The sequence below is a fragment of the Dipodomys spectabilis genome, unplaced genomic scaffold, assembly GCF_019054845.1.
Source record: "Dipodomys spectabilis isolate Male_0828 unplaced genomic scaffold, ASM1905484v1 ptg000213l, whole genome shotgun sequence".
Lineage (NCBI taxonomy): Eukaryota > Metazoa > Chordata > Mammalia > Rodentia > Heteromyidae > Dipodomys > Dipodomys spectabilis.
The window spans coordinates 208,964-227,538 of NW_024870890.1; the positions used below are offsets into that span (position 1 = coordinate 208,964).

The window sequence follows — 18,575 nt, forward strand, 5'->3', positions numbered from 1 at the left end:
GAATAATAGATGTCCATTTTTACTCTCTCAATAGTACACTATTAATTGAAAATATATTACTAATGTGCCCCCAATATAGGTCTTAAATCATCACAATATGCCTGAATTCCACACAATCCACAATAATCTTGAAGCCATTCCTGATATATTTTTGTGTGAAGGATCCAAAGGGGTAATTAATAAATGGTGTATTGTGGATGCTTTGGAATATAATATATATTTGGATATATTTTGTTTCCCTGAAGGTCATTGTTCAGTGTTGGTGTGGGTTAGAGACAGGGCCAGAGGGCTTTCCACAGAGAGAGAAGAGAGTAAGTTCAGAGGGAAGAAAATGCATGCGCACACGTACACACGAATGTACCACACCCCACTCACCATACACACACACCACATGTGCATACCACACTACATATACCACATACCCCACCAACACAACCATACACACATACATCAACACCACACACACACACATACACCACACACATACACCACACACATTCTCACACTCACACACATACTACACACCACATACTTACATAACACATACATACCATACATACATGTGCGCATACATGCAGACACACACACACACCAGAACTATTGTTGTTTGAAGGAAAGTTTACACAATCTTTTTACAAAATAGCGTTTCATGGAGCTAATTCTCAAAGACAGGAAACGTGGGTGTCCAGTGTTCTTTTGAAATGGCAACTTTGTCCAAGCCACTCTGGGACTCGGGTTGTCTCCTCCAGAGAGGAGTCGTCATTTTGGTATCTTGACCCTAAATAAAAACCTCAGTCTGCACACTCAGTTACAACAGCGTGCAGCGCTGCCAGTGTGTCAGGTCCGGGAGTGTGCAGGGATTCTTGTCCACAGGGCAGTGAACACCACACTGAAGTGTGTCTTTATTTTGGACTCACTTTGCCAATCAGAAAACAAAAATCCTCAGCAGCAGTGTTCTAGGTAACAGCCGGACAGACTGAACGGGGTAAGGTGGTCGTACTGCGATCTGTATTTTTATGGTGTTAACTTGGAAAGTAATGGACACAGGCTCCAGCAAGCCTGCCTCTGCAGATTCCCCAAGCTGTGATAGCCTTGAGAAACTAACAAACAGCCTCCAGCCAAAGAGGAGCCTGCTCCCAATTATACAGCTCTGCCAGACCAAAGAGCTGAAGCCACTGTGGCAACCTTCCGCTCCTACCTCCTGCCCACCGTTCATTTACTACAATCCAGCTAAACGCTTCACTGCACCTCATGAAGCAGAAGCCTTGGAACAAAAAAATGTGTTGATCCAAGCATTTTTGTTTGGGTTATTATTTTTAAACTCTTTCTAAATATATATCCCATTATACTTTCCACTGGCAACATATAACCAAATGTGTATGATTCCCTTCAATAATGCCAAACAAGGAAGGAAGAGAGGAGGGAGGGAGGGAGGGAAGGAGGGAGGGAGGAAGGGTAGGAGAGAAAAGGAAAAAGCTCTGTTACTCTCCAAAATGATATAACAATCATACTGGAAAAATGTTGACACAGAATTAAACTGGCCCCGGTGTAACACATGGAAAGGTGGACTAGGTGATGTATTATATAATATAGTGACACAGATTTTTTTTACATAGAATACGTACCTTTAAATAAATAAAAATGACTATATACATGATAGTGTATGTGGAAGGAAAGATGAAATGAATGTCAGGAAATCCCCTCTGCCTGCTTTTATTGCAGCCATAAACTAATACAGATCTTTCATTACTGCTGCAATCCTCTGATTCTAGTGGCAGCCACAGGAACGTACCACCATGTTTCTGTATTTTTTCAAGATGACGTTGGAGCTGTCATCGAAGTAGAGTACTGAGATGGCGTTCAGCTTGGTTGGGGCACAGCAAGGCTTGGGCACATGCTCAGGAAACATGAGGTGGACCTGGGAAAGAGAAAATTGTCTTCATTAGTGGACGAAACGACACTGTGTTCACAGCTTTGCGGTGATGCCTCTGCTCTGCCTTTGATCTGATGACCCTGCCCAACGGCTGGCGGCGGTGGCTTCAGAGGTCAGTAGTCAAGATTGCCAAGAACCAGCCCACCACTGCTAACACAGGCCATCCCTGCAGGGCGGGTCTGGGAGGGGGTAAGGGCTCAGGCTTCCCTGCAGAAGGAGCACTTCCCTGTTGAGTTCTGTCTTCCCAGCAGAATGGGTCTCCATGCTGCAATCAGGACCTCTCTCTAAAGCCCTGACTTACCCACCTGCCCCGCCGCACCATCACGTCTGAGATGGCGTCTCACTGGGTCAGCTAAACGAGTGCATTTACGCAAAACAGCTCCGTGTTGGGTTTGAATTCCACGCTCCCTGCAATCCTACAAAAGCAGGGCGTACCAGAGTCTGCACGATGGCGTGGTTCGTGGCGTTCATGTGGGCGTTGAGCGGGAAAGAACATTCTCCATCACAATAAAATGCCGCGTATCCCTCTGGCGCGATGATCCAGTCCTGCGGTGCACAAAGACAGGAGACACAACAGGCAGTGTCCTCTACACGGAAACAACAGTGCCAGATCAAGACGACTCCGACGTGTTCCATCCCAACCGATTTCCCTTCTTGAGCCAACAACTACTCTCCATGGAAGGCCCCCTCTCCCCTTCCACTTTAAGTCTGACATTCATAGCAAAAGCATCAATATCTTCACAAGACCTTACCTGCTCCGGTTCCTCCCAGGAGGCTACCATGTAAGAAATCCATAATACGCACTGATATGTATACATAATCAAGAATAAAACCACAATCGTGCAGTCGCATTCTATTAAATAGTGTTTAAACAGGCAAGAACAAACTCAGGAAAAGTCTGGTGAGCCAGGAAGGAGGGCTAACTCCACCGAGTCAGCCCCGGTTACGCCCAGACTTCGGAGCCCGAGGCCTCCTAAGGCTTTGATATGTGTTCCATGTGCTGCTTTTCTTCCCATCCTTCCATTAACCTTACAGTCCTTTTGAAAAAACAAATTAAATCTGAAAACTGTCTGCTGAACAGTTTAGGACGCCAGACACTCAACACGGGATGGCGGCCCTGGCTTTCTCCCCGGGAAGCAAAGCTTGGTGGACACTTAGTAGATTCCTCAACTGTTGAAAGAAGTCAAATATTCACATTTTTCAATATTATTTTTCAGTAAGTAGCTCACACATTGGAAATCCGTTACACTGGACGAGGAGACATCTGAATTCTTCATTTAAACTGTTCTCACAGAAGCCATTCAAACTGAGTTCAGTTAAATTCTCCCCCTCACCTTATTTGTGAAGCTTATTTGGGAGACAAAATTATGGTCTCTGAGTGAAAAAAGGTATGCGCCTGCCTTCTTCATGATGGAGGGAGTTTCTGTGACAGTTCTAATTCCTAGACTGATCATCTGAGGACAGAAATGCGCTCATAGAGGTCTTTATACCAATCTGAACAACTCTGTTCATAACAGCTAAAATCCCGGTCACTAGGGTGTGGCTCAAATGACAGGGCATTCACACAGCAAGTGCGGAAAGCCCTGAGATCAAACCCCGGCACGGCCTAAAGAAAATAAAAAACAGCGTGGGATACTTAAAGGACAGCCACACGAAAGGACTCTTACTTCATTTCCTACATACTTCTTCAGATAGTTCTTATGCATTATAAAATATACTAATCATGTAAGTAGTATAGGGACATGAAAATTATATACACAGCCATTAAGCGATATAGTGAACAGACTGTCAAAATGACTGCGGACTGGCTAACGATCTCTGAGAAAGCAGAGGCGCCCAGGCTGATCCTATGTTCTTACCTGCCACCCCAGGTCCCGGAAGCTCACGTAGAGTTCATGCTTCTTGCAGGCTTGCTTTTGTTCACTTGTATTATAATCTGAAGTTTAAAGAAATCATATTTTAAACCAATTAACCACCTAAAAAACGGAAAGTGGAGCTGTGGCTCAATGTGGTTGAGCACCAGCCTTGAGCAAAAAAGCTTAGAGAAAGCACCCAGGCCCTGAATACAAACCCCACAACCAACAACAGCAACGACAAGATAACTCACTCTATTTACGATCTGAAACATGACCGAGGGAAGAAGAGAGCAAAATGGTTTTCTAAAGAAAGTTGTGTTAAGGTAAGTCACCGTCCAGTGTCATAATGGGAGCTCCAATGAGCCGGGGCCCCGTGGAGACCGGAGGCCCATCTGACGCTGCTCTCTCCTCTGCCTCATGTCAGCCTACAAAAAGGAAGCAATCCATTTTGGGTACAAATTGTTTTTTCCTACTTGTTAACCAGATACTCTTCTAGTGCAATTAAGTTCACTAAATCAAATCGTGGCACATGAAGGGTTGATTTGAGAGTAGGCCTCTTGTCCTTCAGGAAAACTTCTCTAATCAGAATAATTGCACAAAGATTTACCTTTACTCAGGCAAGGGACACGAAGTAGACAAATACATATAGAAAGCCATAAACTCAGTGCATGGCTATTTGAATTCCATGTTTATTATAAAAAAATGAAATACAACTTAAAAGGCCAAATATCTGTTTTGCCAATGTAGCTTTCATGCAGGCTAAATGATGAATCTATGCCATATCACATAAAAGCCATGAGCAAAGAAATTTATAATGGAAGCTGGTATCATGGTCTGATTTCACGTAGCATGAGGACTGTATCCTACTGTCAGAAATAAACATTAATGGCTCCTGAGAGAAGCAAATGTTGTGCCAGAGTAGCAAAGTCTTCAATGGCTTTAAAAAAAATCCTGGGCTAAAGGCTGGCTCAAGTGGTAGAGCACTCATCTTGCAAACAGAAGACCCTGAGTTCAATCCCCAGTACCAGAAAAAGAAATAGTCTCACAACGGTTCAAATACACAGGTAGTTGAAGATCAAATACCCAGGTTAGTGCAGGGAGCGAATCCCACGCCCTCCAGCGCCCACAGCATATTCCCTGGGACAGAGCAGCTGCAGAAGATGAGATTCTGCCCATGGTGTGAGAGCTGGGGTCATGTCCACAGTGGAGTGTAGCATGTGAGCACGGCCATGGCTTCCACCGGCCAAGCACTATGAACACTGCTATTTCAAAACCAAAGGGAAGTGAAAGTCCTCACTGCCAGTGCTCAGAGGCCAGCACCACAGCAGGGCACAGAAGACGCCGATTTGCCCACAGAACATGGAGAAGGGTGAATGAGCTCTAAGAGGCAAAAACACGTGAAGAAAAGAGCCAAGGTAGCTCATGCCTATACTGCAGCCACTCTGACAGAGAAGCAAGAGGAGCTGAATTCAATGCCCGCCTGAGCAGAGCCAGTGAGACCTGTCTGGAAACAAATGAACAAATAAATGAATAAACAGAAGAAAGCCTTTCCACCCTTCTGCCTCTGCATCTTCAGGAGCAGCTGCTTCAACCTAAGCTTAGGCTTTCATTTCCTCCCCTCCATCCAAACCCAGGGACTGGGCACAGCCACCCTGGCCCCTGTGCAGCCCAGGCCAGAGCTTGAATGGCAGAGGCACATTAGGTTCTGCCTAGAACCTAGAGGCAGGGTTCCACAAACAGTCGGAGAACAGGGATCAGGGTTCCACGAACAGTCAGAGAACAGGGAGCGGGGTTCCATGTACAGTCAGAGAACAGGAAACAAGTTTCCACGAACAGTCAGAGAACAGGGAGCGGGGTTCCACAAACAGTCAGAGAACAGGGAGAGAGGTTCCACATACAGTCAGAGAACAGGGACCAGGGTTCCATGTACAGTCAGAGAACAGAGCAGGGTTCCACATACAGTCAGAGAACAGGGAGCGGGGTTCCACAAACAGAGAACAGGAAGCAGAGTTCCATGTACAGTCAGAGAACAGGAAGCAGAGTTCCATGTACAGAGAACAGGGTACAGGGTACAGGGTTCCATGTACAGTCAGAGAACAGGAAACAAGGTTCCATGTACAGAGAACAGGGTACAGGGTTCCACGTACAGTCAGAGAACAGAAAGCAGGGTTCAATATACACAGAACAGGGAGCAGGGTTCCATGTACAGTCAGAGAACACGGAAAAGGGTTCCATGTACAGTCAGTGAACAGGGAACAGGGTTCCATGTACATTCAGAGAACAGGGAGCGGGGTTCCATGTACAGTCAGAGAACAAGGAGAGAGGTTCCACGTACAGTCAGAGAACAGGGAGAGAGGTTCCATGTACAGTCAGAGAACAGGGAGCAGGGTTCCATGTACAGTCAGAGAACAGGGAGAGAGGTTCCACGTACAGTCAGAGAACAGGGAGAGAGATTCCACGTATAGTCAGAGAACAGGGAGAGAGGTTCCACGTACAGTCAGAGAACAGGGAGAGAGGTTCCACGTACAGTCAGAGAACAGGGAGCGGGGTTTCATGTACAGTCAGAGAATAAGGAGCGGGGTTCTACCTACAGTCAGAACCAAGAGTGGGGTTCCATGTACAGTCAGAGAAGCAGGAGGGGTGTTCCTGTATGGTCCCGTACAAACCCTCGGGGCGAGGGTTCTATGTACAGTCAGAGAATAAGGAGAGTCTTTTCTCCCCAACTGATCTTGATCTCCTCTTTCAAGTGCTAGGATTAGAGATGAGAACCACCACATTCGGCACCAAAATCTTTAAAATAGTAATGGGTTAAAGAGAACAAGAATGGCCTAAATTTGAATTTTGATCTTCCAGACTTTTAATATCTGATGGTATGCTTTGCACTATATATATGTGTGTATATATACACACACATATAAAATCAGGCACACATCTATCAACTCTCTAACCTCCACCCTCCCCTCTTCCTATGGTATTTTACTATAAAAGCCTGGTACTATTTTAACATTTATTATTTATAGTTGGATAATTTCTAAATTTCACTGGCATGTCAGGCCCAGCAGGGATTGAGTTTTCTGTTTATATTAGCCTTCCCTTTCACTCAACGGCCAGCTTCTAGGGCACATCCTGGGAGAGTTTCCCCAGTCTGCTGATTACTGCCTTCTGAAAGGTCGCCTCATAGACACAAACCAGCTACTTTCCTTCTTTCTTCCCCCTATCAAAATAGGAACATGCTCCAAAACCATCAACCACATAGTTCACAGAAATGGCTGCCAACGACCAAACCTTTAAAAAGAAAATATTGGTCTCTATGAGAATAATTCTGTGCCGTGAGTGGCGCTGGGACGCCAGCGAACAGTTTCCTGACTATTCTGCATGTGTTTTATCCAGCGGTGGATACAGAAGTGCCGTTGTTGCTTGCAGTCAGGAGAAGAGACACAGCGCCAGCCCTCCGGGGGAAGGACGCTGACGGCCCTCTGTCAGCGCCAGGTGAGCTGTGATGGAAGTCTGCGACTTACGCTTTCCCTTTGTAATTTCCTAAATAACCAGCTGCCATTCGATTCAACATCTGTGAACCCTCTCCTTCATACGGGCTGCTAGGTGAAATTAAAAACACTTCAGCCGGAGTCAGAGTCATGCTACATGAAAGGAAAAATATACAATTTTGACAAGCTAGTATTTACAAGGAAGAAAGGGCCTAAGAAAGTTATTTTTCTCCATCTTCTATTAAGCAGTTACACCTTTTTGTCACACTAAATAGCTTCTGAAGACCTTTCCAGAACAGCTTTGTGACACAATGTGATAGGAGCAGGCTTTACTTTCCCGAGAAGAAGGTCACAAAGTGTCTTCCGTGGAAAATTCTTTTAAAGCGTCATTTGACGCACGGATTGTATTTCAGGATAATGCAGACCTGTTCACTTCTCCACTGCCTCTGTGGCCAGGCGCACGTGCGCTTGTGTCTCACGCGTGTGCCCCATGGCCTGCGTTTTAGCGGGGGCCTGCGGAGTTCCCTTTGGTGGTGTTAAGAATCAGATATGGAGAGAGCCGTGCTCTCACAGTTCCTTAGCTCACAATGTCAAGCCCGCTGAGAAAAAGCAGCGAAGGCCTGAGGGGCCTTAGAATCCTACTTTACAAAAATGCCCCCGCCGGAGCCGCCTCTCCTCGGGCAGAGACCGAGTGTGCAGGGGCCATGCAGTGGACCGGAAGACTGGGAGCCCCCAGACACGCAGACCCACTGGAGGTGCCAGCAGGGGAGCGGGGCAGCTCTGGCTTAGAATCCACCTTCAGACTTCTCTTTCTAATAGAGAAAAAGGATTTCCTGCCAGAAAATAGCCGTCTATTTTATCTAAGCCTAGCTTATTAAAAAGTCTGCAGCCTGGGTAACCAGATGCAGTGCTACGGCAAGTGGGTATGAATGGTCTCACTAAGTCGCAGCGCTTCTTCATGTAAGTGCTACGGACGCTGGCTCGGTATCTCCAGTCTGGGAAACACAGGGACCAAATACAAGGTTTTCACCATTTTGTGACAAAATGGACTAAAATCCAACTTACTGATATCATTGTGCACTTGTAACGTTTTTCTGAGACTATCTATCTGAGTAGACACATGTCCTAAGAAGATTCCAGAAATTAGCTCTCCAAATGATTACTGAACATACAAGTACTAGGGGGATTCGCACACCGTCTGTCCTTCTGTGCTCGGGGGACACGCCACAGGCCTTTCTTTGGTACTGGGGTGTGAGTGGCGGCTCCAGCTGGCTCTGGGGCCTGGCCCGGGGCGGCCTTCGGTGGGAGCTAGGCTCTGCTGGCCCCGGGAGGCTTCGTCTCACCGCGGGCTGAGCCTCGCCCCACACAGGCGAGTCCACTGACTCAGGTGCCGCTGCTCAGGTGTCTGGGGGCCGCCGGAGCCCCTCGCGGAGCCCTGGAGTGCCCAGGGCAGGTGTCGGCGGAGGTGGCCGCCCGGTCCCCGCGCCCCGCGCCCCGGGCCCGTTGCCCCGCGCCCCGCGGGCGTCTTACCTCCGGCACCCGCGCCCCGCGCCCCGCGCCCCGCGCCCCGCGCCCCGCGGGTGTCTTACCTCCGGCGCCCGCCGCCCGGTCCCCGCGCCCCGCGCCCCGCGCCCCGCGCCCCGTGGGTGTCTTACCTCCGGCCCCCGCCGCCCGGGCCGCGTCCTGGTGAGGGCTGGCTTTACCGCGGCTCTGGGTTTTCCGCTTGCTGGCTGCTCTCACGGACCGGAGCAGGACGCCGCTGGCCTTGAAGAAGGCCACCATGAAGGGCTGCTTCGACTGGGGGCCGTGCCTCCCCACCAGGCCCGCCGACTTCACGTTGATGCTGCGCCCTGGAACACAGCCCGCCACGCGGCGGTTGGTGAAGAGCGGCGCGGTGGCCGGCGCGAGGAGAGGGGGCGCCGCAGGACCTGTCTGCTCCTTCCAGGCCTGGGACGGACAGACAGACGGCGCTTGGCGTGGGCTGCGGCTTTGTTTGCGTTCTCGCGCAGGTCAGCGAGGTCAGGGACGGTGAGCGATCCCGCGCTCTCCGCCTCACCAGGCCCGGCGCCCCTCACCAGGCCCGGCGCCCCTCATCAGGCCCGGAGCCCCTCACCAGGCCCGGCGCCCCTCATCAGGCCCGCGGCCGGGGAGGAAGGCGCGGCGCGGGCCGACGCGGGGTCAGCCGCGGAGCGCACGGGAGCGCACGGGAGCGCACGGGAGCGCACGGGAGGGGCGCTGCGCTGCTCCATCCAACTCAGCCCGGACACTGCGCTGCAGCGCGGGCAAAGCAGCCAGCGGGGCTGTTGGCCTCAGTGCCTCTTGGTCTTCACCGGGCTGCTGGAAGCTGGCGCTGCGTCCGGCTCCTCCAGCCAGGGCAACTCTGCGGCGCCATCAGGGCCCCCAGCGCGCACCCAACCTCCATCAGCGCGCCTGACCTCCATCAGCGCCCCCGACCTCCATCAGCGCCCCCGACCTCCATCAGCCCCTGACCTCCATCAGCGCCCCCGACCTCCATCAGCGCCCCCGACCTCCATCAGCCCCTGACCTCCATCAGCGCCCCCGACCTCCATCAGCCCCTGACCTCCATCAGCGCCCCCGACCTCCATCAGCCCCTGACCTCCATCAGCGCCCCCGACCTCCATCAGCCCCTGACCTCCATCAGCGCCCCTGACCTCCATCAGCGCCTGACCTCCATCAGCGCCTGACCTCCATCAGCGCCCCCGACCTCCATCAGCCCCTGACCTCCATCAACGCCCCCGACCTCCATCAGCACCCCGACCTCCATCAGCGCCCGACCTCCATCAGCGCCCCCGACCTCCATCAGCGCCTGACCTCCATCAGCGCCTGACCTCCATCAGCCCCTGACCTCCATCAGCGCCTGACCTCCATCAGCCCCCGACCTCCATCAGCGCCCGCTGACCTCCATCAGCGCCTGACCTCCATCAGCCCCCGACCTCCATCAGCGCCCCCTGACCTCCGTCAGCGCCCCCGACCTCCATCAGCGCCCGCTGACCTCCATCAGCGCCCCTGACCTCCATCAGCCCCCGACCTCCATCAGCGCCCCCTGACCTCCATCAGCACCCGACCTCCATCAGCGCCCCCTGACCTCCATCAGCGCCTGACCTCCATCAGCCCCTGACCTCCATCAGCCCCCCCGACCTCCATCAGCGCCTGACCTCCATCAGCGCCTGACCTCTGCTAGCTCCCGACCTCCACCAGCGCCTGACCTCCGCCAGCGCCTGACCTCTGCCAGCGCCCCGCACACTCCACCGAGCTGCACGCACGGGGTCATTCCGGAAGGCCTTCCGGGGAATCTAGAGGTCTTTTGAGGTCCGTGCAGTACAATGACAAGGGGTCTTGAAAGAAGCATGGAAAATCCAGCTCTCTATCACTGTTTATGGAAGAACAACTTCAGAAGAGACCACCAGACCTGGCCACGCAGAACAGAAAAGAACTCCCAGGAAAGCTTTCAACGAGCCTTGGCACGGAGAATGAAGACTAAAGCTGCAGCCGGAGCCCGGACCCGCGTCCATGAGGGCTCGGGTGGCGGGGACACGCAGCAATGAGGAACAACACCCAGAACCACGGTCCTGCCCTGTGTGCTCAGGGTGCCTGCCACGGAGGGGCAGCAAGTCTTCCATGGTGGTTCCCTGCCTTATTTAGAAGGATTGTGCGTGAACGATGATGCCACATTTAAAATTTCCTTTTGTTCGGCTCTCCTAATTTCAAATCGTTGTCACTAAGGAGCGAGAGGCAGGATGTGAATTCAGTCATGATATCAACAGCTGGGGCCAGGAACTGGGAGGCTGGAAGGGGCAACACCAAGAAGAGCTCTAACGGATATGTCCACCGAGACCCCTGTACACACTATCACGGGATAATTAAAAAAAACAATTTATTAAAGAAAGAACTGTCCTTGAAGTTTTATGTCCCACACAGAAATGAATAATACATGCAAAATATATGCTACATTATGTATCACGTACCGATGCACACAAGGAAACCCCTTAACTTATATGTGGCTCGTGAAAATTGCTAGCAGAAGGTGGACCACTGAGCCTTCTGTTGTAAATGTAGAGAATTGTTCAAAGCGTAGGCCACGTTAGCACTCCACACACAGAAGTCAGGGTCCCGCAAGGGCAGTATGTATATAGTGTGATCTGAAATCCGAGCATGATTGACGCTGGCTGGCCCCCCGAGATAGGCATGCTTTCTTAAAACATTTACTCAGTAAAGACTGCAGAGCAAGCTCCTCCATCCACGAGTGACCTGGTCCCCCATGGAGGAACGCAAAGGGGATGCAGTCCTGAAGGGTCGGCCGTGGTGTGCTTGCAGCTGCACCCCTTGCTCTTCACAGCGTTTATCTTGGCTTCAAAAGCACTTTTGTGCACCTCTGTGTTGTGCAGAACATGAGGCTGCGCGGCGTTCCGTGCGAAGGAGTGGCTGCCGGGAGCCTGGGTGGGTGTGGGGAGGTGGTGTGGAGGGGCAGCTTGCACCTCCACAGGCCTGGCGGCCTGGCGCGGGGAAGCCCGCTGGATGCACACGCCACGCCACACGCGGCCTCACCAGAAAAAGAACTCACAAACCGCCGAGCGGCAAACCCAAAGCTAGAGCGAGGAAGAATACAGGTTTCTCTGTTACATGCAGACGGACGGTGGCTGCCCGCCAGCGCCTGTATTTCTTAGAAAAATTCTATCACTGGCATAAATGAAAGAGGCAGTTTGATTTGTGGTTGGAGCAGTTTCCATTCTACTTCCACTGTAACAAATGTATTAATTCAGCTCAGACTCCCTCCTTCTGGCAGCCTTTCACTGTAAAAAGAGAAATTAGAAGTTCAAGCCAAATACCATACCTTGAGCTGACCCACTTCAGTGCATAAACACTTTTACAACATGTTTACTCAGGTGTACCACTTGAAATTGGTTTAAGATGTTTTCAGTGACAGAGAACTCAGCAAAAGAAAAGGGGGAAAATGGAACTTAAGAGACTTAGCTGTTACGGAACAGAATAGCAATCTGTTCTTCGAACCTTTCTGTGACTTGGAATACAGCATATGAAAGCGTTTGTTGAAGCTTTTATTTTTTGATATTTTAATGAAGTGTTAATTTAACAGGAACTAAATTTTTCCTTGTACACAATGATGACGGCAGACATTGCTTGGAATATATGATCTTCCTAATAGCAAGCTGGGTTGCTGCTAGACGCTCAGACATTGAACGCAGGAGACTCGGGTTTCATTCATTACCACACACTGGCCCTTTCATAGTTAAATCGGCACTTAGCTCAGCGTTCCAGATTTCCTCTGGTTTTCTGGATCGTTTCTTTTAGTCTTATTCCAAAGACTCTCACTGTTTTCATTTTTATCTGTGGAGAAACAAGGTGGCTCTCTAAATGTGTACTCTGCACACTCTAAAGACGTGTGTTACAAACTCTGTTTCCTGGGCTTCACAAGGGTTGGTTTTCTTAATGTGAAACACAACAGTTCTCAGATCAGCGGGACGCCCTTTAAAACAGGCTTTAATGGTGCTCAGTTTCCTCTCGGTTTCCTTTTCCCTTCAGCAAGGAGGTGCTGGGTAAGATGCCTGGAGCCGGCACTCGGTCCGTTACCACTTGGTCCTGGGCTCCTGGGGAAGCATGGCTGCCCATCTGCTGGAGAGTGGACTCACTCTGCCCACGCCGACCTTGCCGACGAAGCCTTCCACGCGGCACCGTGTGTATTAAAAACACAATCTTTCATGGACGCTTATTTGAACATGGTGAATTTTATTACTGAATGTGTAGTATGCTTAGGTATTACAAGTGCACCACTAAAGAAGCTTAAAGCATTTTGATTAAGGGAAATGTACATGTCTGTGCATCAATATAATTGACTTACATTTCAAAGTTGATGCTCATTTTTGAGTGAAGAAGGGAGGGAGGGGAGAGATGATTGATAAGATAGATAGATAAATAGATGATAGATAGATAGATAATGAAAATGGCATGACACATCGATGATAGACAGATAAACAGATGACAGCTAGATAGGTGACTAAGGATGAATAGGTACAGATAGTTGACAGAAATAAATGACAGAGATAGATGACAGATAGATAAATGATGGAGAGATGACAGTCAGACAGACAGACAGACAGACAGATTAAAAATGAAAATGGTATGATGTAAGGAAATGAAGACTTAAATAAAAGAGTGGGAAGAGAGCAACTCGATCCCAAATGTCAGCAAGTTGGGATACAGACATGTCTAGAGCTACGATGTCAGTAGATTTAATCAAGCAGGCCTGCATTTCAGTGAAGACTGATCTACTTCATGGGCAAAGCACCCTCTGAGGAGGGGTGACTCGGAACCGGACACTCAGATCTGCTACACGTCATCGTAACTTTGGCCAGGTTTCCAGTTCCGCCTCTCTGACTCTTTATAATTCGTGAAAATACTGAGGAAGTGTTGTGGTCAAATTTACCCAGGAACACAACTGAGAGTATTTCAATTTCTAGTAAGAGGGATGGCAGCCAATGCCCAAAGATGTCTGGCCGTTGCTAGGTTTGCATTTCAAACAGGGCCTTTTGGAAAAAGACAAGGTTCCTAGTATTTATTTTTTAAAAAACGAGATGCGCGCGGGGCAGGGAGGTGCTCTGGAGAAGCCGCGCCAGCGGCCGGCTTACGGGCGTGCCAGAGCAGGCGTGAGCTCCCTCCGCCACGCTGGTGCGCACGGTCCTGCGAGGAGTTCCAGTGGAACCACCCACAGGCTCTCGGATGCTCCCACAAACTCCACTTTGCTTTTTTCTCCCATGAATCCACAGCAACTGACTCTAGAACCCCAAAACCACGTGAGGAAACCTGGGCAGGAACAATCTGGCCTCCGTGTGGAGCGGGTGCGGTGAGCATCTCCACAGAGACAACTTCACTCGGGGAAGACCCGGCCGCGGAGCTGAGCCTCCTCTCCTCCTGTGGTTACATTTGATTCTGCTACTCTTAACGTAGGGATCCCCTGACTCTAAATTACACTAGAACTTTACCCTTTGGGGAAAGAGATGAGTTAAAATGTGCGGCATTGTCTACTAAATCAAGTTTCTATCTGATTTTGAGGGAGGCGGGGAGGCTGGACTCCATCTGCTGGACTCTGCACGCACTGTCACCCGTGTCCCCGGCAGGGAGGCGTGCTGCGACTTCCTCCTCCATTCGTGAAAAGGTGCGGCGTGTCAGCTTCAGAGTGAAAACGCAACCTATTTCCAGATAGAAGCGCGCAGATCTGAAGAACCGCAACCATAACTCCACATTCCTTCTCAAATTTTGAAATGATTTCCATGACCTTATAAACGCCAAGAAAATTAAAGGAAACTTGGAATTTGTAAACTGCTTCCATGATGTCGGAAAGTCGCGGTGAAGGAGCGTTTGTGAGACACTTGTTATGAATTTTAGAATACAGGGTAAGAGGTAAAAATGATTCTTCAGAGAAATTTTCCCTTTCTGGTTAACAAACATTTATCAATGCCCTTGCTGGCTCTTTGCTTTTTTTTCCCCTTACACTGACATTTAAAAGAGCAATTTAAAACTAACCACTTGGCTTTGTAGCAAATGTTGCATGAATGTGAGTCAAGAGTTTTCAGTGATATACATAAAGCCCCAGTTCTTGGGACTGTCCGCAGCAGAAGGGGTTTCTCGGCCTCGCTCGGCTGCAGGAGGCAGTGACAGGAACAGCACGCTGGCTGGGGAAGAACCTTGCTGTGGGACTCCAGGAAGAAGTGCCCGGGACAGTGGAAGGCTGGGACCCGCACAGGAGAGGAGCTGGAGGCTTTGCCCGGCCATGGAAGTTGTCCGACACGTCCCAGTGTTTTATTGTACGGGCTGCAGAGCCGAGGCGGTGGGAAGTGATCTCCAGGTCTGACTCAAGGCCCCTCGGACCGTCTTCCACGTGGCAAGTCCAACAAATGCTTTTTTCCCCTCGGCCCGGTTTCCAGCAGGGTGGGGCCCGAGCCTCGCGCAGAGCTGCACGTCGCCTGCACTCTCAGTAACTCTCCTCTTTATGTGTCGCTACCTCTCCGCAGAGCCAAGGAGCTCCACAGACACTGTCTGTCACCTGGGCCAGGAAGGCTGGAGAGCCCTTGGTTTTACAGCCCTCGTTTATTTTAAGAAAGCAGAAAAGTTCTCTTCACAAAGTCCTATTCTTTTGAGTCTATCTTCCAGTTCTTATGTGACTTTTTTTAGGCAATTTTATTTTATTGTAAAGACGCTGTACGAGGGGCTTACAGTCACATGTGTAAGGTGATAAGTACATTTCTTATGGACCATTGCTATCCCCTCCTTTGTATTATGAGGCTTTTAAAAAATAAAATAAAAATAAAAATAGTGGACACACAGAAAATTCTTTCTTTAAAAAAAAAAGGAAACTTAAATAAAACTAGAGTGAAGCAGTTTCGGCAGGAATCAAAAGTCCTTAAAAACTCCATGTGTTATGATATCAATAAAAAAAAGCTTTTAAACCTCAAACTCACTTGAGCTTACTTTACAGCAGTGAAATTAATTTAATTCTTGGCATTTTATCTATGGTGGTGAAAGCTGTCGTAAATGCACTTAATTCCGTGACTTGAGAAATTTATGAGTATCTAAAGGAAACACTTTTTTTTTTTTTTTTTTACCAGTTTACGTATTACTAAATTTTTGTCACACAGAAACTCATAGTTCATTAACTATTTGGCCCTCCCTTTGCACTTGATAAATGAATCTTTAATCCTAAATTACTTCCAAAGTCTTGGGAATATGGCAGTGCCCCCAAATGGGAACAAAATTATTTTATTACAACTGAGGAGGAATGATGGAAAATAAAGAGTACTTTCTAGAATGTGCACTGGTGCTGAGGTACCTGGCACATGTCTCGACTTTTGGGATACTTGGCGTTTAAGGTAATTCTTCCTACAGGATGGTTTTATTACAAAGGCACTTTCTGTGCTCTGGTTCCTCGTGTCTCTGGTCACGCGTCAAGCCTGCGTGTCTGCAGGGAGCAGGGAAGGGGAGCAGCCGCGTCTGGAATCGGGTGGCTGCTGCTGTCTCGCCCGTGTCGCCCCATTGACTCCTCACGGCAAGACGACGTCACAGCTGAACCTCTGACTGCAGTAAGAACCCACCACATGGTCCGATGGTGCCGATCTGGTCAAGCCGCTGCAGCGGGCTTCCCGCGCTACGTTGTGAGGAACTGATCATCACTCGGGCTCCATAAAAACCCTCCCCACGCTGGGAGGAAGCAGGGCCGCCGTCCCCTCAGCCTCCGGAGGCCCACACACGGAGACGGCGCCCGAGGCCCGGCCCGGGCTCCTAGCTAGGACAGGTGTGGCTCAGGTGAGAGAGAACTAATCTTGAGTAAAAGAGCCAAGGTGGAGAACAAGGCCCTAGTTCAGGTCCCAGTACCAGCACACGCGCGTGCGCACGCGCGCGCGCGCACACACACACACACACACACACACACACACGAGTCAGTAGATTTATAGATTTTCCTCAGTGAATAGGAGAATAAAGGCCCGGGGCTCTGGGGCGGTGGTAGAAGGCAGGTGGTCCCCTTCCTGTTTCACTCAGAGTGAGACTTGCCGCACTACAGAGATACTAGCATGCCATTCTCACAGCCGGGCAAGGGTGCGCCCCCACCTGCAGCCCGCACTGTTGGCTTTGGGGTCTGCCTGTGCGTGCCCCCGCATTCCCCTCTCTCCTGACCGTGTACCCAGCACATCAGGCCTCAACACCACGCGGCACGGAGGGCAGGCTGCCCTTGCCACCCGCCCACCGGCAGCCCTCTCCTCGTCCACGGGTGTGGCCAGTGCCAGATCCAGCCTTGGCAGGGCCCCTTGGGGAAGAAGCTCTACTCCAGCAACTGAACTTCAGCGGAAAGGACAGAAGGGACGGAGTTAAATCCAGTGTGCAATGGTAATAAGCAATACTTCACATTTTCTGTGGCCATAACTAGATGTTACCACAAAGAATATTTACAGCTCAGATCATTAGCTTAGCCAGAGTTAGCAGTGAGGAATCGGGACCTCAACAAAAACTGGAAGACGTTCCTCACATGGCATTTGTTTGGCAAAGCTGGTGCTTCACAGTGCCTGAAACACGTTAGGGAAAATAAAAACCAGACATGCAGATGCAGCTAGCATTTTCCTATTTCACTAAGAGATATCTAAAAGAACAAACAAAACCAAAAAAACAAAAAACAAAAAGCAAAAAGCCTGTGTCTTTCACCAGATCGTGTCACAATTAATCCTGTTCCTTGCGCTTGGTTTCGATCGCTCTTTTAAACTCATGTTGATGTATATTCTTGAGCTGGCATACCAAACTCTGGATAAGTAGATGATGCTCGCCATGCAGCCCCCTTCAAATATGAGCATGCTACAGACAAATACAGGAGAAACCCACTTTTGAAAGATGGTTTTAAAATATTACAGATCGATCAAATAACAAACTGGAGCCTTCGGTTTATCACGCTTACTTAGGAGGCTTTGTGTGATAATCCACAGAATCCCAATACACGTCAGAGTAGCAGTGGGAGAAAAATATAACACAGGCACGGATGATATGGAGTTAAACTGCGGTAGTGGTGGTGTGATTGCAGCCATGTTGCTCAAGACCTGAGCGCAGGCGCCCTCTCTGCCCGCGGCCACAGACACAGCCAAGCACAGTGCGTGTCAGCCAACACTTGCTCCCTCCACACTGATTTTTCTTCCCCGCTTTTGGGATCAGAACAGCCCTCACAGCATTGCATGCGTGGCACCACCCCCTCAGGGCTGAGGCCCCGGCTGTCGGCGTGGCTGGGCAGGGGCAGCAGGGCAGTGACATGGAGAGGGTGGATGTTACTTGAACCTCTTATGTAACAGTAGGAAGTTCCAGAGCTTCAGGGAGAACTTGACATTTCCTGGCTCCAGAGCACCCACAGACATTTTGAGGTCACCCAAGGCATGATCCAGGACAGATGGATGGACACACCACATCTCATGATCCAGGACAGAAGGATGGACACACCACGTCTCATGATCCAGGACAGACGGATGGACACACCACGTCTCATGATCCAGGACAGACGGATGGACACACCACGTCTCATGATCCAGGACAGACGGATGGACACACCACGTCTCATGATCCAGGACAGACGGATGGACACGCCACGCCTCATCATTCAGGACAGAAGGGATGGACACACCACGTTTCATTCCATTTAAAATTATCTTCTCTCTCAAGAGAATGGAAAGACAAGCTACAGACAGGAAAAATACGTCTGCCAAAGACATATCGAGTAAAGACTAGACTCAGAGTCTACAA

The 18,575-nt window shown here is 49.8% G+C and overlaps 1 protein-coding gene across 1 annotated transcript in view; it reads right to left on the bottom strand.

Annotated features, from left to right (window-relative positions):
- Positions 1–1,691: 1,691 nt before the first annotated feature.
- The window catches only part of Bmp5 (bone morphogenetic protein 5), an 86,659-nt gene continuing 69,775 nt past the window's right edge, over positions 1,692–18,575 (bottom strand). The window contains exons 4-7 of the mRNA XM_042696954.1: positions 8,930–9,124; positions 3,793–3,869; positions 2,369–2,479; positions 1,692–1,918 (exon numbers count right to left, since the gene is read on the bottom strand). Of these exons, the coding sequence (XP_042552888.1) occupies positions 1,769–1,918; positions 2,369–2,479; positions 3,793–3,869; positions 8,930–9,124 (533 nt within the window). The 3' untranslated portion in view covers positions 1,692–1,768. The remainder of the gene's footprint in view (positions 1,919–2,368; positions 2,480–3,792; positions 3,870–8,929; positions 9,125–18,575) is intronic.